Source organism: Oncorhynchus mykiss, chromosome 8, assembly GCF_013265735.2.
Source record: "Oncorhynchus mykiss isolate Arlee chromosome 8, USDA_OmykA_1.1, whole genome shotgun sequence".
In the NCBI taxonomy this organism is placed as follows: Eukaryota; Metazoa; Chordata; class Actinopteri; order Salmoniformes; family Salmonidae; genus Oncorhynchus; species Oncorhynchus mykiss.
This window is the reverse complement of record NC_048572.1, coordinates 37,477,834-37,503,660: the sequence shown is the minus strand read 5'-3', so window position 1 is coordinate 37,503,660 and position 25,827 is coordinate 37,477,834. Positions and strand designations below refer to the sequence as shown.

The 25,827-nt window shown below is 42.1% G+C and overlaps 1 protein-coding gene across 5 annotated transcripts in view; it reads left to right on the top strand.

Moving 5' to 3' along the window:
- The window catches only part of LOC110530908 (otoferlin), a 152,732-nt gene that overhangs the window by 123,300 nt on the left and 3,605 nt on the right, over positions 1-25,827 (top strand). For 2 of the 5 annotated variants that reach the window (XM_036985435.1, XM_036985432.1), the window contains 18 exons: positions 10,615-10,734; positions 11,035-11,196; positions 11,366-11,528; positions 12,001-12,176; positions 12,402-12,431; positions 12,572-12,709; positions 12,877-12,952; positions 13,649-13,797; positions 14,299-14,571; positions 14,771-14,898; positions 16,380-16,550; positions 16,660-16,820; positions 17,023-17,165; positions 17,790-17,878; positions 21,281-21,379; positions 22,957-23,198; positions 23,725-23,903; positions 24,261-24,361. In XM_036985435.1, the coding sequence (XP_036841330.1) occupies positions 10,615-10,734; positions 11,035-11,196; positions 11,366-11,528; positions 12,001-12,176; positions 12,402-12,431; positions 12,572-12,709; positions 12,877-12,952; positions 13,649-13,797; positions 14,299-14,571; positions 14,771-14,898; positions 16,380-16,550; positions 16,660-16,820; positions 17,023-17,165; positions 17,790-17,878; positions 21,281-21,379; positions 22,957-23,198; positions 23,725-23,903; positions 24,261-24,361 (2,600 nt within the window). Of the gene's footprint in view, positions 1-10,614; positions 10,735-11,034; positions 11,197-11,365; positions 11,529-12,000; positions 12,177-12,401; positions 12,432-12,571; positions 12,710-12,876; positions 12,953-13,648; positions 13,798-14,298; positions 14,572-14,770; positions 14,899-16,379; positions 16,551-16,659; positions 16,821-17,022; positions 17,166-17,789; positions 17,879-20,973; positions 21,073-21,280; positions 21,380-22,956; positions 23,199-23,724; positions 23,904-24,260; positions 24,362-24,882; positions 25,091-25,827 lie in introns of all 5 variants that reach the window. The other 3 variants (XM_036985431.1, XM_036985433.1, XM_036985434.1) reach the window with 3 other exon arrangements.

The window sequence follows — 25,827 nt, the reverse complement described above, 5'->3', positions numbered from 1 at the left end:
TATATGACCTAACCAAGGTCAGCTTGTGTAGATAAGCCTTCTAGCCAGACTGGCTATAAGTTCATTCATTTCTACCATGGTACAGACAGTCATTGTTCTAATTCTTGATTATATTTACACACATTATATTCAGTACTAGGATTAAAAAGAAAATTCATACATATACAGTAACATAATAGTATTCTGATTAGTCAGTCCTGATTGAAATGTGTACATAATTAGTCATCATTGATAAAAATTCCCTTAACATATCCACCCTTTGATTAAATATTATACATCCAACCACACATGTAGTTATATTGTAATATTAAAAAGCCTATTTCTATTTTTATTAGAAATATTTCTTGTTATCAAAACATCACCTAAACATAACCCACTACTTGCATTCGCAATGACTGTTTCTTAGGCCTACATCAGAATCATAACTCTTCTTATCAGGATTTTCGTTACAATCTTCATAAAACAACAGTCTAATATTGAAACAAGATACAACCTAACCTCCCTAAATATCAAAAATGGTCTCATCAAACATAAGTTCCCCGCAAATGAAGGATCCAGATTCATCTACTTGTTCTGTAGACATCCATTCAGCACTCCACGGGTTAGAACCTGGAATCGGCTGGTACCTCACCATCTATTGTCATCGATTTCTCCAGAGTCCTGGAAATAAGGCCTCGTACACAGGGAATTAGACAACAGCCCCATAAAAGTAAAACAGTCACAAAGGTGCATGTAGCCCATAACACAGTGATCATAATATTTTTCCATTTTCCAAACGTACTATCAAACCAATTAGTCAGATAAGTATCCACCCCAGAGTTTTCTGCCAAACCGTGAGCCAGGGCAAACCAGCTGAGGCTTCGGTCACTGATTCGTCCGGAGCTGTGTTATTTGGGATGTAAAATGTAAAAAGGAAATGGAAATGCTTAACTCTAATCCTGCTATGGTCTGATTTCTTGCTTTGAACTCATCTGGCACCCCCTGTGGAACCCCAATGTTATCAATGTATACGTTGTCATCAAAAGACCCAGATGGAGTACCTCTTTTCTCCCGTTTGGCTAACTTCATGTCTCGGTGTTGAATGAGTGTGAAAGGCATTCCCAAATGTACAAGGGAGCATAATCCTGTCCAAATGCCGGTAAAACCTCACCCTGACATCATTCCCCCACACAACCTCCAGATGTCAGCCCTGACCCACTTTACGTTATTGAAATCCCCAGGGTTCAAACCGCCTATCAAATTAGACATGGTCTCGTCAGTGGTAATATTCTCTGTCCAATTGCAGGTACTACCTTCCCCTACATATTTCCCAAGAGTACTGTACCGGGCCAAACGGTAATAATCTCTTCCGGTCACTGTAAAGGGAGGAACCTGTGGATATAAATAGTGCAAATCAATGCAACTATCATTATCTGGCATTCCTGCTTTCGTGAACAGCTTTACCATACTGGCCTAACCTCCTCTACCCGGAACCGTACTAGGGTTTCGACCGAAAACTGGTCATATCCAACATACCACAACCCTAGATCCTCCTTCATTACTGTTTAAAGGGTAAGGCGTATCTTTATGCAATACATCCCTCTCTCTGGATTACAGTCAAAACTCTCACCTTTACTATACTACACCTCCTTCCATACTGGGTGAGTGGATTCATATAGCCCTCTCTCTCCGTATGAGCTATGACCTGTGTCCACGATCAATATGGGGACCTGCACCGATATATACCATAATGGCTCAGAGTCCTAGACTGCCATGTAGTTAGAGACCCCATTTGGTCTGCATAAACTCAATTGAGAGATCCTTCCCAACCTCTACGCTAACTTCCTGTCTACCCAGATCTAGGGATCTCTTATGCTTGTTTTGGAACAAAATCCTCATTGTCTAAACCATGGGTCAAATTACCACTCTCTGCATACTCAGGTGGAACGTGCTGTATCAAGAATATGGCACCCACTATAAGACAGCTCAGACGAACAGCCCTCCGATGAAGCCCCACCCTTTTCCCCAAAAACATATCACCAGCAAGAGGCCAAGACACACCTTCACTTCTATGAACGCTCACAGCTGGGGAAAAGTCGGGTATTAAGGGAAGTCTTCAGTAGGAGTTTGACCCCCGCACTCTAAAAGATTTGCAGTTCCTCTCGTACCTCTGTGATTGTTCGACAGTGTCCTACCCTCCCACAATGTGTGATACGCACCCCGGGAGCTCCTTCGGCTATCCTCACCTCGAAGGCAGTCACCAGCAGTGCTTGGTATGGCTCCCCCAACAGGCCTCAGGGACTGCATTGAGTGGCTTCACCTGTAATTCACCTGTAATGCAGAAAATCCTGGACATACAGGCTTGATTAACAAACAGTTTCTCATATGTTTTATCTGATTATATCTTTAACTTCTATGCCTATGTGTTAGCTAAAAATTGTTTTTATTAGTATTAGTTTATTATCCAATAGGCCACTAACTTACCCATCCCCCTTTTGATACCTGGCTCTGCCCAGGTAACAACCTTATCTACCCTAAATAATGACTCCAGAAGTTCAGTGAGGATCTCTGAATGATCCAATGTTGACCTAAATGACTAATGATGATAAATACAATCCACCTGTGTGTAATCAAGTCTCCGTATAAATGCACCTGCACTGTGATAGTCTCAGAGGTCCGTTAAAAGCGCAGAGAGCATCATGAAGAACAAGGAACACACCAGGCAGGTCCGAGATACTGTTGTGAAGAAGTTTAAAGCCGGATTTGGATACAAAAAGATTTCCCAAGCTTTAAACATCCCAAGGAGCACTGTGCAAGCGATAATATTGAAATGGAAGGAGTATCAGACCACTGCAAATCTACCAAGACCTGGCCGTCCCTCTAAACTTTCAGCTCATACAAGGAGAAGACTGATCAGAGATGCAGCCAAGAGGCCCATGATCACTCTGGATGAACTGCAGAGATCTACAGCTGAGGTGGGAGACTCTGTCCATAGGACAACAATCAGTCGTATATTGCACAAATCTGGCCTTTATGGAAGAGTGGCAAGAAGAAAGCCATTTCTTAAAGATATCCATAAAAAGTGTCGTTTAAAGTTTGCCACAAGCCACCTGGGAGACACACCAAACATGTGGAAGAAGGTGCTCTGGTCAGATGAAACCAAAATTGAACTTTTTGGCAACAATGCAAAACGTTATGTTTGGCGTAAAAGCAACACAGCTCATCACCCTGAACACACCATCCCCACTGTCAAACATGGTGGTGGCAGCATCATGGTTTGGGCCTGATTTTCTTCAGCAGGGACAGGGAAGATGGTTAAAATTGATGGGAAGATGGATGGAGCCAAATACAGGACCATTCTGGAAGAAAACCTGATGGAGTCTGCAAAAGACCTGAGACTGGGACGGAGATTTGTCTTCCAACAAGACAATGATCCAAAACATAAAGCAAAATCTACAATGGAATGGTTCAAAAATAAACATATCCAGGTGTTAGAATGGCCAAGTCAAAGTCCAGACCTGAATCCAATCGAGAATCTGTGGAAAGAACTGAAAACTGCTGTTCACAAATGCTCTCCATCCAACCTCACTGAGCTCGAGCTGTTTTGCAAGGAGGAATGGGAAAAAAATTCAGTCTCTCGATGTGCAAAACTGATAGAGACATACCCCAAGCGACTTACAGCTGTAATCGCAGCAAAAGGTGGCGCTACAAAGTATTAACTTAAGGGGGCTGAATAATTTTGTACGCCCAATTTTTCAGTTTTTGATTTGTTAAAAAAGTTTGAAATATCCAATAAATGTCGTTCCACTTCATGATTGTGTCCCACTTGTTGTTGATTCTTCACAAACAAATACAGTTTTATATCTTTATGTTTGAAGCCTGAAATGTGGCAAAAGGTCGCAAAGTTCAAGGGGGCCGAATACTTTCGCAAGGCACTGTATCTACAGTAATTTATCACCCCTAAGAACTGAAACGTATTTTTCTATGTAATTTCCTGCCCTATTGGCTTAATACGGTGTCCTGTCCAAACCTCAAAGGACCATGTTTTATCTCCCCCTATTTATTCTCAATGATAAATAGGATTATTTTATGTTGTAATACCAAATCAATAATATCCAATTCAAAAACTTCACAGCTATTATTGTAAAACAGAATCCTGAATCACTTTCTCATCCGTGATTCAAACAATAATTCTAACCACAAACTAAAACACCATTATAATTAATTTACCTTAAAACTAGTAACCCAAATGACCACAAATTCATTATACAAATGGCTCTCCCCTGAGGCTGATCAGACCCCAAAAGATAGCCATGATAAGGTCAATAGGTCATACCACCCTTTTATAGTCATGTTCCATACTACATTAGACATATTAAAGAACCCTTTATCCTTAAAATCAAAAAAATTAACTTGTGTAATTAAAACTCATAAAATAAAAACTCATAAAGTTCCATATGTGAGCGTGCCTCTTTAAAATACCTTTGCACTAAAACAAATAGTCCCAACAAATGTTTTATGTTTATACATCTGCAAACCTTAATGAATAAACAGAACTTCCAGGCCTTTTTCAATTTGGTCGTTTATGGCCTCAATCTCACCCACTCTCCCCAAGATTATAATCCCAGGAAACAATCTAAAAGTGAGACACCTAAACATCAATTTTCCCAGAAGAACTCAAAACCCCTCAATAGCATTCACTATGCTACTTCGATTCAGAAACTCAAAAGTGAACTATAAACTAAACCAAATTATAATTCCCCTTTACCTCAAATCATGAATCATAATTTTTAAACAACATCAATGTATATGTTTACTTAAATGAACATACTACCCTTAGATAAAATGAACCAGATAACATTATTATCCAATGTATTACTTTTCCCCTCTGCCGCAAATGTTGTACATTTCTCAGTGTAAGAAATCCGTAATTTAATCCCAGATATTTAATAAAAATGTAAACGCATTCTCCCATGGCTCCTTCAACTTAAATATTTTAGATAACTTCCATCCGTCCCGGAATAAGGAATCATACTTAAACACACCAGAATACAATGTTTAATTAAGTTAAATCAAACCCTAAAATAGACCATAACCAGTAACCAAATAAACAAAACACTTTTATCAGCAAACAATTTTCTCCGTTACCCCCAGTCACAACATCATTTCCGTGGCGACAAAAGTGCCTTGCGAGTGATGTCATCAACAAGCGCTCAACCTAGAGCCGAGCCGCAACGACTTTCAATGAGTAGTAAATAATTGTTGGCTGTCTGCTGCAACAGTAGTACGGGTTCGATAAACCAAACCTAATTTATCACATCTGTTGAATCCTGAATTAGAATTTACAACATCAATCAACATCTCTCATCTCTCAATTTGCTAAATTTATAAGAACATTTCGATGGGCATAAATCTATCATAATTGTCTCTTCGTTATTATTTAGAATTCATATGATTTAAGTAACTGTCTCGTCTTTGACTTAGCATTTTAATTACGACTCTATTCCCAATATATTATTCACTTGTCTAATTAAAACTCAGAAAATAAAACTCCTAATATTCCATATGTGAGTGTACCCCTTTAAGATATCTTTTCTCTGGGAACAGGGAAATCCCCTTAACCCAAACGTTTACTACAACAACGAAACCTAATAATTATGATAATCCCTTCACATCATTCGTTTTAAATCCCTCGATATTTTGTGTAACTCATTCAGTCTATCTCCAAATTGTTGCCCCAAAATATTGTATACACTGCCATATACTCAAACCACTGTGATAAACGTGCACTGTCCCTTTAAGATAAGACATTTACTTGTTCCCCGTAATGAAAACAGATAATGTTTTTAGAATACGTTAACTTCTTGTTCGAATTCACTGGCGTTACCTAACCAAAAATCAATACTCGGGAAACAATCACAACTTTTTACGATTCAACTATTCTTACCTATTTTATAGTCCAATATAGCCCAATGGAATGCCTAGCAATTCCGTTGCTAGCTGTAGCATCTTTTCAGACTATCCTTACAATATTCAGCTCCTTAAAAAAAATATTTGGAACTTTTAGCCACTTTTGAAAAGTAACTCAAAGCTATAATGCATGCATTTTCCCTCTAAATGCCACAACCCATTTTCTCTGTTTAAATTTGAAGGACGGTGTTGTGTAACCAACGTAAAATGACGCCACACGTCAGCCTGCCTCTGTAAAATATATATTCCCTATTCAGATTGAGTTCTGCTTTAAATTCTATCAACAAAGTAAAACCAACCAAACTTCTCAACTTTCTATACCCTAACATTTAAACGTACCATGTTCTGTGCTAAATTTATCCTATGTCAGTCGAGTCATAAAAAAATATAACATCCTGGTAGCACATAACTGAATCGTATCTCTCCGTTATTCCCTACATATAACCAGGTTTAGGTAACTTTCTCTTCTATGATACATTTATTTAAATATGACTCCCATCTCAATACATTATTCTAGCAGATAATTTTGGGCAAAATAGCATATTACATCGAAATTGTCTCGCCATTATTTTGAATGAATTCTTCTTTCAATTCAATCTAAACAACATATTAAACGTTCAGTTCATATCTTATACAAACACTAGCGACCATATTTTTTCAGGCAAAACATACAAATAGATGAATTACAATCTAAAATCAATTTTAGTCTATCGGTTTCAAAGCTGAAATACGAGCCTTTAGTGTCCCGCTATTGAAATGATTGAGTTTCCCCGCCAATAACTATATTATTAGAATTGTCTGTAGTCGCGAACTTCGACACCGAGAATTCTCAGAAAATCGTCCTAATTTAAAACCCTTCCTGACTATTTTAGTAATATCAGCTTCTATTCAGGTTCTTTGTCTGAGTCAGATTTTGGACGCCTCCCTTCCATTCTCTTTGTTCTCCTATAACGGTAATCTCCCGTTAGTTCCGGGACCTCTTTGGATTTCTATTTGTGTTTTCTCCTTTATGGAAACCTTATCAATAGCTTTGACTGTTGAATCAGATATTAGGTCTTACCTATACAACTATAAGCCCAGGGGTCGAAAATCCCTAGTTAATATCTTATTTTCCGGTTGTGTCAGAGGGCTTTTAAAGAACGCTAATAATCGTTATCTCACGCCACTATTTCTTAGGCTTCCCTCTCGCATGGAACCTCTTGTCTATAGATTTGACTGTTATCCCATTTCTCTAGATTTTGGTTACCCTCTCCTCCTCATTTGGATATTTCAGTACTATTTGTTGAATCGGAACGATGATCAATAGTCCCACAATTCAAATGACCATTCAAGTTATCTTGTCCGCATATAATTCCCTTCCTGTCCCCCCACGCCTAGTTAAAACAAGATCACTGTCCTATCCCCCAGCACCTATTTAATATCCCGTCTTAATCTCGGGCGAATATGCCTCTCATGATTGTCTGTGTATATATTTCTATGACCTATTTAAGTGTATTTATCGTTACACAGTTATTTTAGTTGCTCTTTTGTCTGACTATGTGTGTGTCTCTTTAATGGTAATCAATGTGTATGGGATTCTATATGTATTTCTCCTTTCTGGAAACTTTGTCAATAGATTTGACTTTTGATCGGACTTTACATTTCACCCGTATGATATTCTCCTTGGGACTTTCAACGATAATATCTCATATCTCACTACTCTAGACTAAGTGTCCCTCTCCTCCTCTTTGGACATTAATTTCTTTCAGCATTGTACAGGTTCAATTTTTCTGTTCGCCTAGAATTACCCTGCCTTCTCACCAAGCCTAATTTATCCTCACCTGTTTTAATATATCTATCTGCTACTTCTTTATAGTCAGACTACTTCCCATATACAGATAGACTACTCAGGTTATGTCTTTATTTAGGTATGTCTTTTCAATTAATGGCTATCCTATTTGTACAGAACGACCGTCCTATCATCCAATACGTACTATATCCCTCCATGACCCTTATTTGTATAAAATGGACAGAGCCCAGTCTTAAAGTCAACCAGCAGCGTTTATTCACGAGAGTACTGCCCATTACACATTTTACCACAGGTTATAAACTGAAAATGACATCATTAGTTTCAGTACTAGCCCGTGTCATCTCCGCTCTAGTACAATGGCTGTATGGTTCTCACATGTCTCAACCTATTAAGATAATATATGACCTAGCCAAGGTCAGCTTGTGTAGATAAGCCTTCTAGCCAGACTGGCTATAAGTTCATTCATTTCTACCATGGTACAGACAGTCATTGTTCTAATTCTTGATTATATTTACACACATTATATTCAGTACTAGGATTAAAAAGAAAATTCATGCATATACAGTAACATACAGTGCCTTGAGAAAGTATTCGGCCCCCTTGAACTTTGCGACCTTTTGCCACATTTCAGGCTTCAAACATAAAGATATAAAACTGTATTTTTTTGTGAAGAATCAACAACAAGTGGGACACAATCATGAAGTGGAACGACATTTATTGGATATTTCAAACTTTTTTAACAAATCAAAAACTGAAAAATTGGGCGTGCAAAATTATTCAGCCCCTTTACTTTCAGTGCAGCAAACTCTCTCCAGAAGTTCAGTGAGGATCTCTGAATGATCCAATGTTGACCTAAATGACTAATGATGATAAATACAATCCACCTGTGTGTAATCAAGTCTCCGTATAAATGCACCTGCACTGTGATAGTCTCAGAGGTCAGTTAAAAGCGCAGAGAGCATCATGAAGAACAAGGAACACACCAGGCAGGTCCGAGATACTGTTGTGAAGAAGTTTAAAGCCGGATTTGGATACAAAAAGATTTCCCAAGCTTTAAACATCCCAAGGAGCACTGTGCAAGCGATAATATTGAAATGGAAGGAGTATCAGACCACTGCAAATCTACCAAGACCTGGCCGTCCCTCTAAACTTTCAGCTCATACAAGGAGAAGACTGATCAGAGATGCAGCCAAGAGGCCCATGATCACTCTGGATGAACTGCAGAGATCTACAGCTGAGGTGGGAGACTCTGTCCATAGGACAACAATCAGTCGTATATTGCACAAATCTGGCCTTTATGGAAGAGTGGCAAGAAGAAAGCCATTTCTTAAAGATATCCATAAAAAGTGTTGTTTAAAGTTTGCCACAAGCCACCTGGGAGACACACGAAACATGTGGAAGAAGGTGCTCTGGTCAGATGAAACCAAAATTTAACTTTTTGGCAACAATGCAAAACGTTATGTTTGGCGTAAAAGCAACACAGCTCATCACCCTGAACACACCATCCCCACTGTCAAACATGGTGGTGGCAGCATCATGGTTTGGGCATGATTTTCTTCAGCAGGGACAGGGAAGATGGTTAAAATTGATGGGAAGATGGATGGAGAGAAATACAGGACCATTCTGGAAGAAAACCTGATGGAGTCTGCCAAAGACCTGAGACTGGGACAGAGATTTGTCTTCCAACAAGACAAGGAATCAAAACATAAGGCAAAATCTACAATGGAATGGTTCAAAAATAAACATATCCAGGTGTTAGAATGGCCAAGTCAAAGTCCAGACCTGATTCCAATCGAGAATCTGTGGAAAGAACTGAAAACTGCTGTTCACAAATGCTCTCCATCCAACCTCACTGAGCTCGAGCTGTTTTGCAAGGAGGAATGGGGAAAAAAATGTGTCTCTCGATGTGCAAAACTAATAGAGACATACCCCAAGCGACTTACAGCTGTAATCGCAGCAAAAGGTGGCGCTACAAAGTATTAACTTAAGGGGGCTGAATAATTTTGCACGCCCAATTTTTCAGTTTTTGATTTGTTAAAAAAGTTTGAAATATCCAATAAATGTCGTTCCACTTCATGATTGTGTCCCACTTGTTGTTGATTCTTCACAAACAAATACAGTTTTATATCTTTATGTTTGAAGCCTGAAATGTGGCAAAAGGTCGCAAAGCTCAAGGGGGCCGAATACTTTCGCAAGGCACTGTAATGGTATTCTGATTAGTACATATACAGTAACATAATAGTATTCTGATTAGTCAGTCCTGATTGAAATGTATACATAATTAGTCATCATTGATAAAAATTCCCTTAACAATTACTCTCCCCTTAACCTGCCCCTAATTGACCCATTTTTAGCTGCAACTTCCCTGTCCATTAGAGAGGATCAGCTTGAGCAAAGTAAGGTGTAGAATCACTGATCTACAAATAGTCATCCCTGCTAAATAATAGGCTTTGTGCAATTGAGATTATTACAGCTACTCCTCCCCTGGCTTACCATACACTCGCGCACAACCACACATTGATTGATTGATTTTGGATTTTCGACCTGCAGAAAACCAAGTGGATAATGCTGGAAATACAAGTCAATCATTTCTTTTTAAACAACCAAAACAACTGGCCCTGTGTATACTGTATGTGGCGCAGCGGTCTAAGGCATTGCATCTCAGTGCAACAGGCGTCACTTCAGTCCCTGGTTTGAATCCAGGCTGTATCACTTCCGGCCGTGATTGGGAGTCCCATAGGGCGGTGCACAATTGACCCATTGTTGGCCGGGGTAGGCCGCCATTGTAGATAATAATTTGTTCTTAACTGACTTGCCTAGTTAAGGTTAAAACATTTGTTTTTTTACAAATAACCCCAATTCTCTTCCCTGAGTAGATTGGGCAAGGGGGGAGGGCGGAGCTTCCTGCCATCAATGGTCCGACAGACTCAGACCGTGGACCCATCCTCCCTGTGCCAATGGGCATCAGACCTGTCCTAAGCCGTTATCGCATAGAGGTGAGACAACACTCTATGACTAGGGTACAGAACTCCGAGAGGGCACTAAAACTACAAATAGGGGGATGATATCCCAAACTAGAGGACAAAGAGAAGGTACCCCAACACTAGACACTTAAAGGAGGAGGAACTCCCTCATTACTGTGAGTCCAAGAAGTGGAGATCCTGTAAGGGAAACTAAAGGGAACCCCCAAAACAAGTTATTCATAAGTGTGTTAGATGCGGAACCCTCAAATAAGTTGTAGATCTGGGGGGGTGCTGCTCAAATGGCCTGATCCAGTGTGATGGGTTGTGGTCCAGGTTCTGTTCTGGGGCCTGCGGGACCTGAAGAGGGTGAATTTGGCCCAGGTGGACAGACCCAGGGTGGACATAGAGTGTGCAGGGAGAGGAGTCCAGTCTGCACTCATCGTGAACTTCAAAAAGAACCCCAACTTCAGCACACTGGTCAAGTGGTTCGAAGTGGTGAGTAGAACCTGGTCAAATCTTGATGGCCTTTCAGAGAGTGAAAGACAACAGATACTGTACTGTACATAGATTCCAGATGTTTAAACCTTAGATCAGGGCAACTTCATACCACCTAGTCCTAACTCGATATGTGACCCCCTGACCTTTGCCCCCATGGCACCATCAGGACCTGCCAGAGAACGAGCTGCTCCACCCTCCTCTTAACATCCGGGTAGTGGACTGCAGGGCGTTTGGCCGATACACCCTGGTGGGTTCCCACGCCGTCACCAGCCTACGACGCTTCATCTACAGCCCCCCAGACAAGACGCAAAACAACTGGGCCAGCGCAGGTAGACCTACTCACACTATGCAAGACACTTTTCTAGGACTTTCTATTCCTATTACAAGATTTTACATTTTTGTATTGTTCAGGGGAATCCAATACCATGTATTCATACTATTTGAGTATATACTGGACATTTGGTGATATACTGTATATTCTCTGAGTCTAATATTCCATATTCTTTTCAACTGTTTCTGATTTCCTCTCAGACCTGTGTGAATATGAATGTGTTTCCTTCTGCTTTACTTATATTGAAGCTTTCTGCGCTTGCCTTTTCCCACTCCTGCTCTCCTGCCTCTCTCTCTCTCTCTCTCTCTCTCTCTGTCTCTCTCTCTCTCTCTCTCTCTCTCTCTCTCTCTCTCTCTCTCTCTCTCTCTCTCTCTCTCTCTCTCTCTCTCTCTCTCTCTCTCTCCCTCTCTCTCTCTCTCTCTCTCGTCCTGTCCTATTCCTCCTCGGTCACACCCCTGACCCCACTCCAGCTAGACTGATGAATGGCTACATGGTCCTGACCAACGGGGGGTCCCAATCTCGCCCCTCCTCCCCTTACTCCCGCACCCTGCCCCGCACCCTCTCTCACCCCACAGGTGATGTCATAGTCAACTTGGATGCCAACCCCTCAGTCAGGAAAATGGACACGGTGGTGAAGTTAGATGCTGTAAGCTTTGGCACGCATGTCTCAGATTTGTTTTATCTCTTTTGATTTTTGAAAAGGACAGAAGTAGAGATGCACTCAAGGACTGAAATTGAGGTTCATGGCTTTTACACCTCTGATGCTGTGTGGTGTAAAACGAAGATTTTTTGTGTGTGTTTTATATTGATATATTTTGCATTTTCATTTGTGTGTAATTTGGTGCCGTTTTGTGTGACCCTCTCCCTGTAGTCGTCTGATGCAGTAATTAAAGTTGATGTGGTAAGTGGTATGGATCTGTCCCTCCTCATTTGAAAGAGATCACCATGTGGACAGACATCAATTGCCACTTGTAACATTTATTTACTATGCCAGGTAGCACTTTTGTTCGTTTGTTCAGACGCTCTCTCTCGTATCTGCAGAATGAGGAGGAGAAAGAAGAGAAGAAGAAGAAGAAGAAGAAGAAAAAGAAGGGAGAGGTGGAGGAGGACGATGAGACCGACGAGAGAATGCTGGACTGGTGGTCCAAATATTTTGCTTCCATAGAGACACTGATGGAGGTGAGAGATCTATTATAATCTATTATATTGCTTTTTGTTCCGTCTAGTAGGAATATGGTTATATTCTGGAAATAGTGTTTGAGTAGTTCCAATTAGACTACTAGAGTGTCCTAGAATAAAGTCAGTTCTATGTGTGTGTTGTGGGAATAATCATGATCTTTTCCCAGATCCTCAGGGCCCAGGAGGCAGCTCTGGCTGAGGCCGAGGAGAGGGAGGAGCAGGAGATAGCAGCAGAGGGAGCAGGTACAACGGTCTCTCAGGATGACTACCGTGTCTCTCAGAACGACAGGATTCTGTTTAAGCTCTAAATAGTGGATAATAATGGGAGCAGTGGATGGCTGTGATGTGTGATTTTATAGATGGATGCTATAGGATCAGAGTGTCTATCTCTGCCTGCTTGCGGACTGGTGGAGAGGGCACCAGTTGAGTTGATAATGTGAAGGCATTGTATGCATTGCACACCATCATCACTCGCCTCCTTCATCCCTAGGACCCCCCCCCCCCCCCCCCCCCCCCATCCGATTACCCCCGCCCATCTCCACCTAAAATAGAAGGAAAGCATGACTCCATATCAAATCATGTATAGAAATCTATACATCTACTAGCATGTAGCATGAACTCAATTTTAAATAAAAATGGGAAAAAACACATAAATTATTAATGTCTTGTTTACCAAGTTCCTGTTAAGACATTCTCCCAGAATTTGAATAAAGGATGAGGTGGCTCTTGTGATAACAAATATGTTCCAATTGAAATTACTCATGATGGCATGGATATCAGTTGCCATGGCAATGGATGGCCAGAGGGGTCAGATGTCAACTTTCATGTTGATTGATATCTGGGGTGCTGTAACGTGCTCCACTCAACTCCCCTCCCCTCCCCTGCCCCCTGCCACCTCCACTCCCCCTTCTCCACTCCTTTCCCTCGCTCCACCCTCAGATATCAAACCTGACGACCTCCCTGTAAAAGGCTCCAAGGGGAAGGAGAAGAGCCGAGACAAGAGCAGGAACAAGGACAAGAAGAAGAGTCACCATGCAGGAGAGGGGACAGAGAAACGCCCCAGCAAACCCAAAGTGAACGAGCTGCTGGTCAGTAGGCCTTAGAGATTCCACTGATACCTGTGTGTGTGTGTGTGTGTGTGTGTGTGTGTGTGTGTGTGTGTGTGTGTGTGTGTGTGTGTGTGTGTGTGTGTGTGTGTGTGTGTGTGTGTGTGTGTGTGTGTGTGTGTGTGTGTGTGTGTGTGTGTGCGTGTGTGTGTGTGTGTGTGTGTGTGGGGACATGTTTAACTATATTTGTGGATCCACAAGAGTAGTAAACTAACAAAAAGTTGACCAACTGGGGACATTTTATTAGTCCCCACAAGGTTGAATGCTATTTCTAGGAGGTTTAGGGTTCAGGTTAGAATTAATGTTAGGATTAGAATTAGGTTTAGGGTTAGGAGCTAGGGTTAGGTTTTTGGGTTAAGGTTAGGGTAAGGTTAGGGGTTAGGGAAAGTAGGATTTTGAACGGGACTGAATTGTGTGTCCCCACAATGTCAGTTATAAAACTGTGTGTGTGTGTGTGTGCGTGCGTGCGTTTGTACTTTCCAGGTGTACAACAAGGAGTTGGAGGCAGAGTATGATAACTTTGAGGACTGGCTCCATACCTTCAACTTGTACAGAGGGAAGGCAGGGGACGACGATGAAGCAGCCCTGGATGACGACAGGATCGTGGGCAGATTCAAGGGCTCCATGTGCATGTACAAGCTGCCTCTGTCTGAGGAGATCACCCGGGAGGCGGGCTTCGACCCTAACATGGGCATGTTCCAGAGCATTCCACACAATGACCCAATCAATGTGCTGGTGCGAGTCTTCGTGGTCAGGGTGAGTTACAGCCTAGACTCTAACCCCTGACCATAAACCAAACCTTTGTAGCTCTAAAGCATAGCGACTTAGTCATGTATTCTCAGTCAACAAATTTTTTTTTGGGGGGGGGGGGTAAAATAAGGGTTCAAAAGATTTTAAGAATAAATGAATGAATAAAAACCTGAACTATACCACATTCTTCAACTTTCTGTTCCAGGCCACAGACCTCCATCCTGCTGATGTCAATGGGAAAGCGGACCCCTACGTCGTCATCAAACTGGGCAAGTCAGAGCTGAAGGATAAAGAGAACTATATCTCCAAACAGCTCAACCCTGTCTTTGGCAAGTGAGTGTGGATGGATACAGTGACTGCACTTTGCTTCTGATTCAGCTATTGTATTGAAGCATTGCTTGACTCTTGTAACTCACATAGATGCATTGGCAGCGCCATCTATGAAAAGCTTACCATTTCCTATTTGCATTTTAGTCATTTAGCAGATGCTGTTATCCAGAGCCTTTTTAAAACACACCTTCGGTGACAAAATCCTTTCTACATACAGTTTTATCCAAGCAATATCAAAGCTCTTTTGGAAAATGTTGATGTGGAGTGGCCCCCCTCGCTATTGAACCTGGTCGATACACAAATACCCCCTTAGGTAAACGTGTTTGTACTTTTTGTAACAATGGTTCCATTGAACAGAAGCTCGAGCCTTGCTTTAGGTGTGGGATATACGATTACATTAGGTATGACATTTTTCTTCCGCTGTCCAGACCAAATGAGAATGTTAACGGTCTAGATGAAAATGATAAATGCCGTGACATTTTATCAGCTGAGAATAATGTAAATGCCTGCGCCAAAGCCTGCCACCTTATCCTCCAATGGACACATTTGTTTATTAATGCCTAATTGTCCTTTTATCTACTGTGCTTTGTTTTTGTTTATGCATACATGTATATAGATCAGGGGATGGAACCAAAATCATTTTCCAAACTTTCCATCCTGAACAGAATCCCTTTTTTCCTCTCGTTCCGTTCCAGTGTTCCGACCAGTTTGAACCCCCCCAAAAAAGTAACGGTTCATATGGTTTATTTTCTGTTGTTTTACCAGTGAAATCAACATAGGTTTTAGATAATAACAAATGTATTTATTGAAACCATTAGCACGGATAGAGAATCCTTCAACAGTATGGAATGCGTAAGCTAGTTGTTTACATGTTTGATTGGTCAGATAAGTGCAGCCGTGAGAGGCGACTGAAATTTCACGATGGGAAGAGGACAGAGCGAGAGAGAGGGGTGGGCATGGATGGGGCTTGGAATGTGTTTAGGCTATTATTAGCATTATAACGTCACCAAATTACAGAATGATATACTAGACATCAGGAATATTTTTGGAACAAAAAATTTACATTTTAACATTTTTAATCATCAAGATTTAAAAATAACGGCTCTGTTCCAGAACACCAGAGATCACTTTCGTTCCCGATTCTGTTTCCTTCATCAAAAAATGATGTTATATTTCGGTCTGCAGTTCTGCTCCCTGGACCCCTGGTAGAGATGATGTTATGTGTTATAGATGATGCCTGTCCCATGTTTGACTATGATTGTTTTAAGTGTCTCAACTCAATTTGAGTGGTCCACGATGTGGTTCTGTAAATAATTAGTATTTTGTATCAGTGTATCATTGTGAAGTGACAGTTAAATATTTGTTTCTGAACTCCGCAATATCAGAATCTTATCTCAAATGTCATCCGTACTCTCTTCATCTCATCCTTTTTGGTCTATCCCTTCCATCCCTTCCTCTCCTTCCCTCCCTCAAATCCTTCTCAGGGCGTTTGACATGGAGGCTACGTTCCCCATGGAGTCCATGTTGACCGTGTCAGTGTACGACTGGGATCTGGTGGGCACTGATGACCTCATCGGGGAGACCAAGATCGACCTGGAGAACCGCTACTATAGCAAACACAGAGCTACCTGTGGCATCGCTAACAACTACTCTGTGTGAGTTCCTGTCCGTCTGTTAGTTAGTATGTTCCTCTGTCTGTCTCTTTCAAAAGAAAAAGCAAGTAAATATCGATAACAGTCTGGTGGTGTTGTTTGTTCCTGGTAGGCATGGTTACAACATGTGGCGTGACCCCATGAAGCCAAGCCAGATCCTGGCCAAGCTCTGTAAGGAGGGCAAGCTGGACGGACCCCATTACGGCCCTGGGGGAAGGGTCAAGGTCGCCAACCGTATCTTCATGGGTGCCACAGAGATCGAGGATGAGACTGGTATGTTGTTAGTATTTGATGCGTTTGTGTCATTGAACAGAGCAAGCTTTATTAAGCTTTGCCTACATTTAGAGAGACCTGGTATTTACCGTGTGTGTGTGTGTGTGTGTGTGTGTGTGTGTGTGTGTGTGTGTGTGTGTGTGTGTGTGTGTGTGTGTGTGTGTGTGTGTGTGTGTGTGTGTGTGTGTTTGTGTGTGTACAGGTCTAAAGAAGCAGACAGATGAGCACCTGGCGCTGACGGTGCTGAAGCACTGGGAGGAGATCCCTAGGGTGGGCTGTAAACTCATCCCAGAACACGTCGAGACAAGACCCCTGTTCCACCCTGAGAAACCTGGCATCGAACAGGTCACACCAAATCCTATATCTCAAAAACTATCCACATTTTATTATTATATAATATATATTATATATATATTATTATTAGGGTTTATCTAGAACCATGTTTACCCCTTTTTTCTCCCCAATTTGCAACTTCCCAACAGATTTAAATGTAATGTAGTGCTTTGAGTTGATTTAAATGTAATGTAGCGCCTAACAAGGGTGAAATAATCAGACCTGGGTACAAATTCTATCTCAAATATCTCAATTACTTTCACATGCATTTCAAATAAGTATTTAGATATATTTTAGGAAAAAGGAAAAGCAGTTTAAATACACTTGGAAAGTATTTGAAAATACTCAAATACACTTCCTTGAATTTAACCTAGGTATTTGAAAATAGTGTTTGAATTAAGTATTTGAAAATACTTTCAAATACAATTTGGTAGACTATTTGGTTTTCAAATAGCCATTCAAATACTCATATGTTTTGGACTGTGTATTGGAAAATACGTAGAAAAAAGTATTTGAAATACCAGATACTCAAATACATATGTATTTGAACCCAGATCTGTAAATAATTAAGAGTAGTGGATAATGAATCTGTAATAAGTGGTTATAACCTTTTGTGACTTCTATTAAACTCCACAGGGGCGGATTGAGATGTGGGTAGACATGTTCCCCATGGACATGCCAGCACCTGGACCCGCCATTGACATATCACCACGGAAACCAAAGAAGTAGGTCCTGTCTGGGGCTGGCGCAAGTCTTCAGTCAGTGTAGATACAGTGTATACAAGAGGTGGAACCAAGTCATTGTTTTACAAGTCACAAATAAGTCTCAAGTCTTAGCACTCAAGTCCCAAGTCAAGACAGGCAAGTCCGAGTCAAGTCTCAAGTCAAGACCATCAAGTCAAGTCTCAAGTCCTAAACTTTGAGTTTCGAGTCCTAAACAAGTCATAATGTGCTCTTCACCAAATGCAATACCATTTCATATTTTTAACAAGAGTAATAGTACACTGCTCAAAAAAATAAAGGGAACACTAAAATAACACATCCTAGATCTGAATTAATGAAATATTCTTATTAAATACTTTATTCTTTACATAGTTGAATGTGCTGACAACAAAATCACACAAAAATTATCAATGGAAATCAAATTTATCAACCCATGGAGGTCTGGATTTGGAGTCACACTCAAAATTAAAGTGGAAAATCACACTACAGGCTGATCCAACTTTGATGTAATGTCCTTAAAACAAGTCAAAATGAGGCTCAGTACTGTGTGTGGCCTCCACGTGCCTGTATGACCTATCTACAACGCCTGGGCATGCTCCTGATGAGGTGGCGGATGGTCTCCTGAGGGATCTCCTCCCAGACCTGGACTAAAGCATCCGCCAACTCCTGGACAGTCTGTGGTGCAACGTGGCATTGATGGATGGAGCGAGACATGATGTCCCAGATGTGCTCAATTGGATTCAGGTCTGGGGAACGGGCGGGCCAGTCCATAGTCTCAATGCCTTCCTCTTTCAGGAACTGCTGACACACTCCAGCCACATGAGGTCTAGCATTGTCTTGCATTAGGAGGAACCCAGGGCCAACCGCACCAGCATATGGTCTCACAAGGGGTCTGAGGATCTCATCTTGGTACCTAATGGCAGTCAGGCTACCTCTGGCGAGCACATGGAGGCTGTGCGGCCCCCCAAAGAAATGCCACCCCACACCATGACTGACTCACCGCCAAACCGGTCATGCTGGAGGATGTTTCAGGCAGCAGAACGTTCTCCACGGCGTCTCCAGACTCTGTCACGTCTGTCACATGTGCTCAGTGTGAACCTGCTTTCATCTGTGAAGAGCACAGGGTGCCAGTGGCGGATTTGCCAATCTTGGTGTTCTCTGGCAAATGCCAAACGTCCTGCACGGTGTTGGGCTGTAAGCACAACCCCCACCTGTGGACGTCGGGCCCTCATACCACCCTCATGGAGTCTGTTTCTGACCGTTTGAGCAGACGCATGCACATTTGTGGCCTGCTGGAGGTCATTTTGCAAGGCTCTGGCAGTGCTCCTCCTGCTCCTCCTTACACAAAGGCGGAGGTAGCGGTCCTGCTGCTGGATTGTTGCCCTCCTACGGCCTCCTCCACGTCTCCTGATGTACTGGCCTGTCTCCTGGTAGCGCCTCCATGCTCTGGACACTACGCTGACAGACACAGCAAACCTTCTTGCCACAGCTCGCATTGATGTACCATCCTGGATGAGCTGCACTACCTGAGCCACTTGTGTGGGTTGTAGACTCCGTCTCATGCTACCACTAGAGTGAAAGCACCGCCAGCATTCAAAAGTGACCAAAACATCAGCCAGGAAGCATAGGAACTGAGGAGTGGTCTGTGGTCACCACCTGCAGAACCACTCCTTTATTGGGGGTGTCTTGCTAATTGCCTATAATTTCCACCTGTTGTCTATTCCATTTGCACAACAGCATGTGAAATGTATTGTCAATCAGTGTTGCTTCCTAAGTGGACAGTTTGATTTCACAGAAGTGTGATTGACTTGGAGTTACATTGTGTTGTTTAAGTGTTCCCTTTATTTTTTTGAGCAGTGTATATTACATTTACGCAAATCATGAATGCTTTTAAAAATATCTATATATTTATTACTTTCCAAATAAACGTTATATTTCCATGTAAATACATGGGTAGCCATGAGAAACACCCCCAATAGTGGTCGACAATCGGGGCGCAATCGGGCGATGTAGGCTTGTACACAATTGCCCAACCTTAACACACACACACACACACACACACACACACACACACACACACACACACACACACACACACTCTGTGTATGTTTCCAGTAGGCTAACGTATGTCAATGGTTTTAGGAACAGCAGTAACACCAGGCAGGATTTAGGCTACCAACTCATTGGGTGCAATGATCACGTTCCCGCACTGACTGACTGTGTAGAGGCTCATTGATTTAACATTACATCAGCCTACATGCTACACTAGTAAAGTTATAAATTATATAGCTGTCGGCTATATTAACCACGATTTACTGTTCTTTGTGCAGCTTCAAATGTCGAACAAAGTTGGAAATTGTTGCGCCTCCGTCTGTAATTTTCTTCCCGCATGTTTTGCAAGTTGCAATCCGTTTTTTGTTGATACAGAGTCGTCTTTATATCCGAAAATAATAATTTTGGGTATCATCTTTCCAAGGGCTCCATCTGAATTCACCCGCTGACGTTCCTCTGCACTGCCACGCACAACTTTTTCTCAGCTGGCACAATTTGATTGGCTGCTGTCCAATTCAAACTGTAATCCGTTTAAATGAAGAGTTGATGCGCTGCACACTTTGTTAATAACATAATTGTTTATATTTGGGCTTGGAGAGGGTATCAAGTCAGGTCAGAGTCATAAGGCTCAAGTCCAAGTCAAGTCACGAGTCAATTGGTGTTAAAGTCTAAGTCATCATATTTGTGACTCGATTCCAAGTCATGTGACTCGAGTCCACACCTCTGGTGTATACTATACATCACAGATAGATCATGTGACAACTTTTACATATGAACTCCTTTCTGAAAGGTTGACTGAAGTATTGTATCTTATTTATGGTCCAATATGAAGTGCTGTTTACATAACTCTTAAATCAAATATTCCTACTAATTGCGATTACAGGTTTTCTGTGGTAAGTGTTGTATGTCCTTAGAGTGGGTTGGTCATCTAGCATTAACCCTGGGACATGGCTATAGAGTCCACACAGCCATGTTCCAAGGCTAACTTAGCACCAGACAACAGCAGTCCAACTGTGTGTGTTCCTCCCTCCCTCCCTCCTCGCCAGATATGAGCTCAGGGTGGTTATATGGAATACAGACGAAGTAATACTCGAGGACGATGATTACTTCACTGGGGAAAAGTCCAGTGACATATTTGTCAGGGGGTAGGTACCACAGAGGGCCGTGGCGCTAAGCCCTGATCGCCCCGTGGGTGTGACAAAGTGGCGTGCTGCGTTTTTTGACGTTAATCATTGTTTTTTTTTTGTTTTGTTTTTTGTTTCTACGTTTTCCGTGTGTTGGGTGTTTGTTTGTTGTGTCTCGTTTGATGTCCTCTCTCTCTCTCCTGTGTGTCGATGCTGTGCTGTTGTCTAGCTTTGAGCTGCGTGTTATTATTTGGAACACTGATGACGTAGTTCTAGAGGACGATGCTTTCATGACAGGAGAGAAGATGTCTGACATCTATGTCAAGGGGTAAAACACATATGATTCCATCGCATGGCTCGTACAAACCCCTCGCCCTCCCTTTACCCGCCCCTTCCTCAGCTAAACAACCAGAACTCTGCTCCCCTGCTTAAGTCCCACCCCTCTCCCTCAGCCCTCCTATCAGCACGCAGTAAACCACCATGCCTTCACGCCTACAGACAGAGGAAGCCAATCAGGGCCATACCACTAAAACCGCCTAAAGAGTCAGTGTCATCAAAGACATCACACAAATGACACTAGGGCCAGGCCATTTACTCATCTAAAATGGACTAATCGTTATTGAATTATCCAGATCATGGATAATGGTTTGCAATATGTTCTGTGGATGACACACGTATTGATTTAGAATTTTTCTTTTCAGTAGGTCTCATACACATTATATTGGATATAAGCCAGGATATGTCCATGGCAGCCAATTTCTAATCATCCTTACTGCCATTTGTTTAACTGGTATGGTCCTGCATTCCTACAGCACATTCCTACATTGGCTTGGGCAGGGGTTAAACGATAGCATTAGTCAAGAATGTTTGCATGGGAAATATCCTTATTGTTTTTTGCAATTTTATTGTAATATGATGCTTCTTATTAATGATAATAGTATAATAAATTCTAATGGACATTGAAAGTCATAGAAATGTTTTTGGCCTCCCCTCCTGCTTCTCCAATGTGCCCACCTTCAGGGTTTCAATTCAGTCCATTCATCTTTTTATTATTCCAGTTGAAGAATTTAAAACTGCCATCAATTTTGAAAGATACATTTTTTATTTATTTAAATGAGAATTTTGATTTCCTTTCTGAATTGAAAATGAATGGAACCCAACCCTCTTTACCAACCACTGCCCGCTTGACACCACTGCAGCAGTACAACTCACCTACAGTACTGTACTGAGCCTGCATTGAGACACATGTTGCATTGTATGACCCTTCTGCTTACGTTAACCTCGTCGTATATGCATCTTCCCTCCAATGAAGGAAAGCACTGTCATAAACTCTTTTGAGATCATTTATGTGACTCTTTTTTGTTTTTTTGGAAAGCTTTGTGTTGTGCATGGCAATAGAAATCATGTGACCCCCCCAACACCAAATCAGGTCATTTGTATTTAAATACACAGTTCAAACGATGTTCTTATTCAGTCGTTATCAGATGGTACACTTCATATGGAATTTACCCAGGTCCACACAATCAGCATTATTTCATAGCCACATTTCAATTGGTTTGAATCATTCATCTCAAACTGTTTTTTATTGGAGGGTCACATCATGCATGTGTTTTGCTTTTAAAATACTAACTTTCCTTTTTTGTATTAAATGGCCCAGACCTGTAATGCATAAAACACATTCGGCCATACTATAAATGATCCACTAACAATCTCAAATCACATTCACTGATGTAAGATGGTTGATCTTCACTGCATCTGCCTAACCTCCACAGATAAAATTCACACAGAGCTAGCTGATATGTAACAAAATAACTTAATAATAACACGGTCCTTACACCCAATTTACAACATTATTACCCTGCCCTCTAACCTTTGACCCCTGTGATATTTAACCCTTTATCCCAGGTGGCTGAAAGGGCAACAGGAGGACAAACAGGACACAGATGTCCACTACCACTCTCTGACAGGCGAGGGGAATTTCAACTGGCGCTTCGTGTTCCCCTTTGACTACCTGATGGCCGAGGAGAAGATTGTCATCTCTAAGAAGGAGTCCATGTTCTCCTGGGATGAGACAGAGTACAAGATCCCTGCACGCCTCACCCTGCAGGTCTGGGACGCTGACCACTTCTCCGCTGATGACTTCCTAGGTAGGCCTACACTGCTAGGGCTCTCTGGAATGCAACAATTCCCCTGTTGCCCTGTTGCTACATATTCTTCTTTTCATGTCTATTTTCTCAAATGTTCTGTATTTTCTCAGCCACTTCTTCTATAGCTCCTAGATCACATCCCTCAACCTCTTTCATCTCTTGTCATCTTTCTCTCCAGGTTCTCGCTGTATCTCAGTCTGTCTTTGCCTCTCCATCTTTGTACAGGCGTAGGATCTTAATTTGAACCCTATTGCAGGAGAAATGTTTTACTTGTCGTGTATTTGAGGTTTAATAAGACTTTCTAAAGTCATTTCCACTTTGATATTTCAGACTTGATTTTCCCGTATGAAAAATGCATCAAAAATGTCAATTATAATTCAACATAATAATTCACATTTCCTGTTGCTACAGGGTTCTTTTCCTGCCGTAGGAAACGGACTTAAATTAGGAGCCGGATCCGGCATCTGTATCTCCTCAGATATTTCCTCAGTTATTCACTAATGCCCTGTATTTTCTCTCCTGACAGGTGCAATAGAGCTGGACCTGAACAGATTTCCCCGCGGGGCGAAGACAGCCAAGCAGTGTTCCATAGGCATGGTCCAGAATGAGGCTGAGCTGCCCTGCATTTCCATCTTCAAACAGAAGAGAGTCAAGGGCTGGTGGCCATTCGTGGCCCGCGACGAAAACGACGAGATGGAACTCACGGTGAGAGAGAGAGAGAGAGACTAATCTTCGAAACCCAGAATAAAAATGTCACATGATTATTTAGGTTCAGGGTCGAGATGTTGAGAGAAAGATACTAACGCGACTAGCGAAGTCTCCACCCCCCTATCTGGAAACTCTCAGCCGTCCAAATAACCAGTGACTAAAAACCTGGGCACTGGAACTACTGTTGCTAGCTAGTCGTTGCATCCCAGAACCCTTTTGACGGACGTTACGATACCCTTTCTTAGTAGTCTGTCCACTAGAGATTACACATACATAGCCACGAACGCATACGCACACACGCACCGCACACACCCACACGTTGGAGTATTGGATTGATTGTTGTCGTCTTCTCAGGGTAAAGTGGAGGCGGAGCTTCATCTGATGTCGGCAGAGGAAGCGGAGAAAAGTCCTGTTGGTCTGGGACGCAATGAGCCTGACCCTCTGGAGAAACCAAAGTAAGATATTTACAGTTACAGTATACACACATTAAGACGATACACATATACAGACAAAATTAACACAATCACACAAAAAAATGATTTTAAACGTGAAGGTGGGAAAGAAAATAATGGTGCGGAGTCAGACTCATATATTCATCCACTTCCTTCAGGAGTCCTATTTACACGATGCAACAAAAAAACAAACTGGGACCATATTTCATTCAAATGTCAATTTATATTCAAACCCTCTCATTGTGCATCCATCAGAAGCTAATAATGGTTTATTCAGAGGATATATGGTGCACACAAGACATACGGCCTATTTTGTCAACAGCACCTCTTTGCGCTGTGAAAATGCCACCCTTACACCTTCACACTATCACTCCATTCTCCTCCTGTCATTCCTTCACCTGTCTCCCTCTGTTTCTTTTCTTCCTTCCTTTGTGTTGCCTTTCTTCCTCCCCTCCAACCTGCGTTGTCTTTCCTTCCACATACATCCCCTCCACCCCTCCCTTCCTTTCCTCCCCCTTCTGAAGTCGCCCAGACACCAGTCTCATGTGGTTTGTGAACCCTCTGAAGTCCATCCGCTACTTCATCTGGCACAACTACCGCTGGCTGATCCTCAAGGCCCTGGGCCTGCTGCTGCTGCTGCTCCTGCTCGGCCTCTTCCTCTACTCCTTCCCTGGCTACCTGGTCAAGAAGATGCTGGGGGCCTGAGAGAACGTCGACCCACCAGGGCCACCGGTAGCCCCCTCTCTCTGTCCTATCCTAGCCTCTCGTCTCTTGTCCTCCGTTCCGCATTTTCTGTCAGCTCCTTTCTCCTTTTCCCCTCTCTCTGTTCTCTCCTCTGTTCCCCCTTTTCACTGAACCCATATCGCTTCACTCTTTGTCTTTTCCCTTCTCACCTCTTTCCTCTGCGTTCGACCACCTTCCTTTTCCATAACCTCTTTCTTCCATCCCTCAACCGCTCATCTCATCCTCTTTTTTCCCCCCAGGTATGTCTCAGTCTTTGTCTTTCCTCAGATATACAAAGATTGTCTCTGGTAGCTTTTGCTGCATCCCTCCCCTTTTTTTCTTTGCTCTCAGCATCTTCATGTCCCTGTCTCTGTCCCCTATACTGTCCTCTGTCTCTTGTCGCTCAACCTGCCAGTGTCTGGTGTCAATCCACAATCTTCCATTGTGCATCACACTGTCATTACACTAGCGGCTTCAGGGGAAATACTTTTTTTATATGTAGCTGCGTTCAAGCGAGCTGTCAAACAAACACCATCTAATTTTATATCTGTGTCTCCATCGTCTGAGTCTCCATCGTCTGTGCTTCCCGATTGTGCGGTGGTCTTCTGGTTCTGTATCAAATAAAAAGAACGTTGCTATTTTGTAAACAGGGTTGTTTGTGTAGTAGGGTGTGGAGAAATTGTGATCAGTTAGAAATAGTCATACATCATATGGCTTACGAACCACTAACGCTTGCTCTCCTCTTT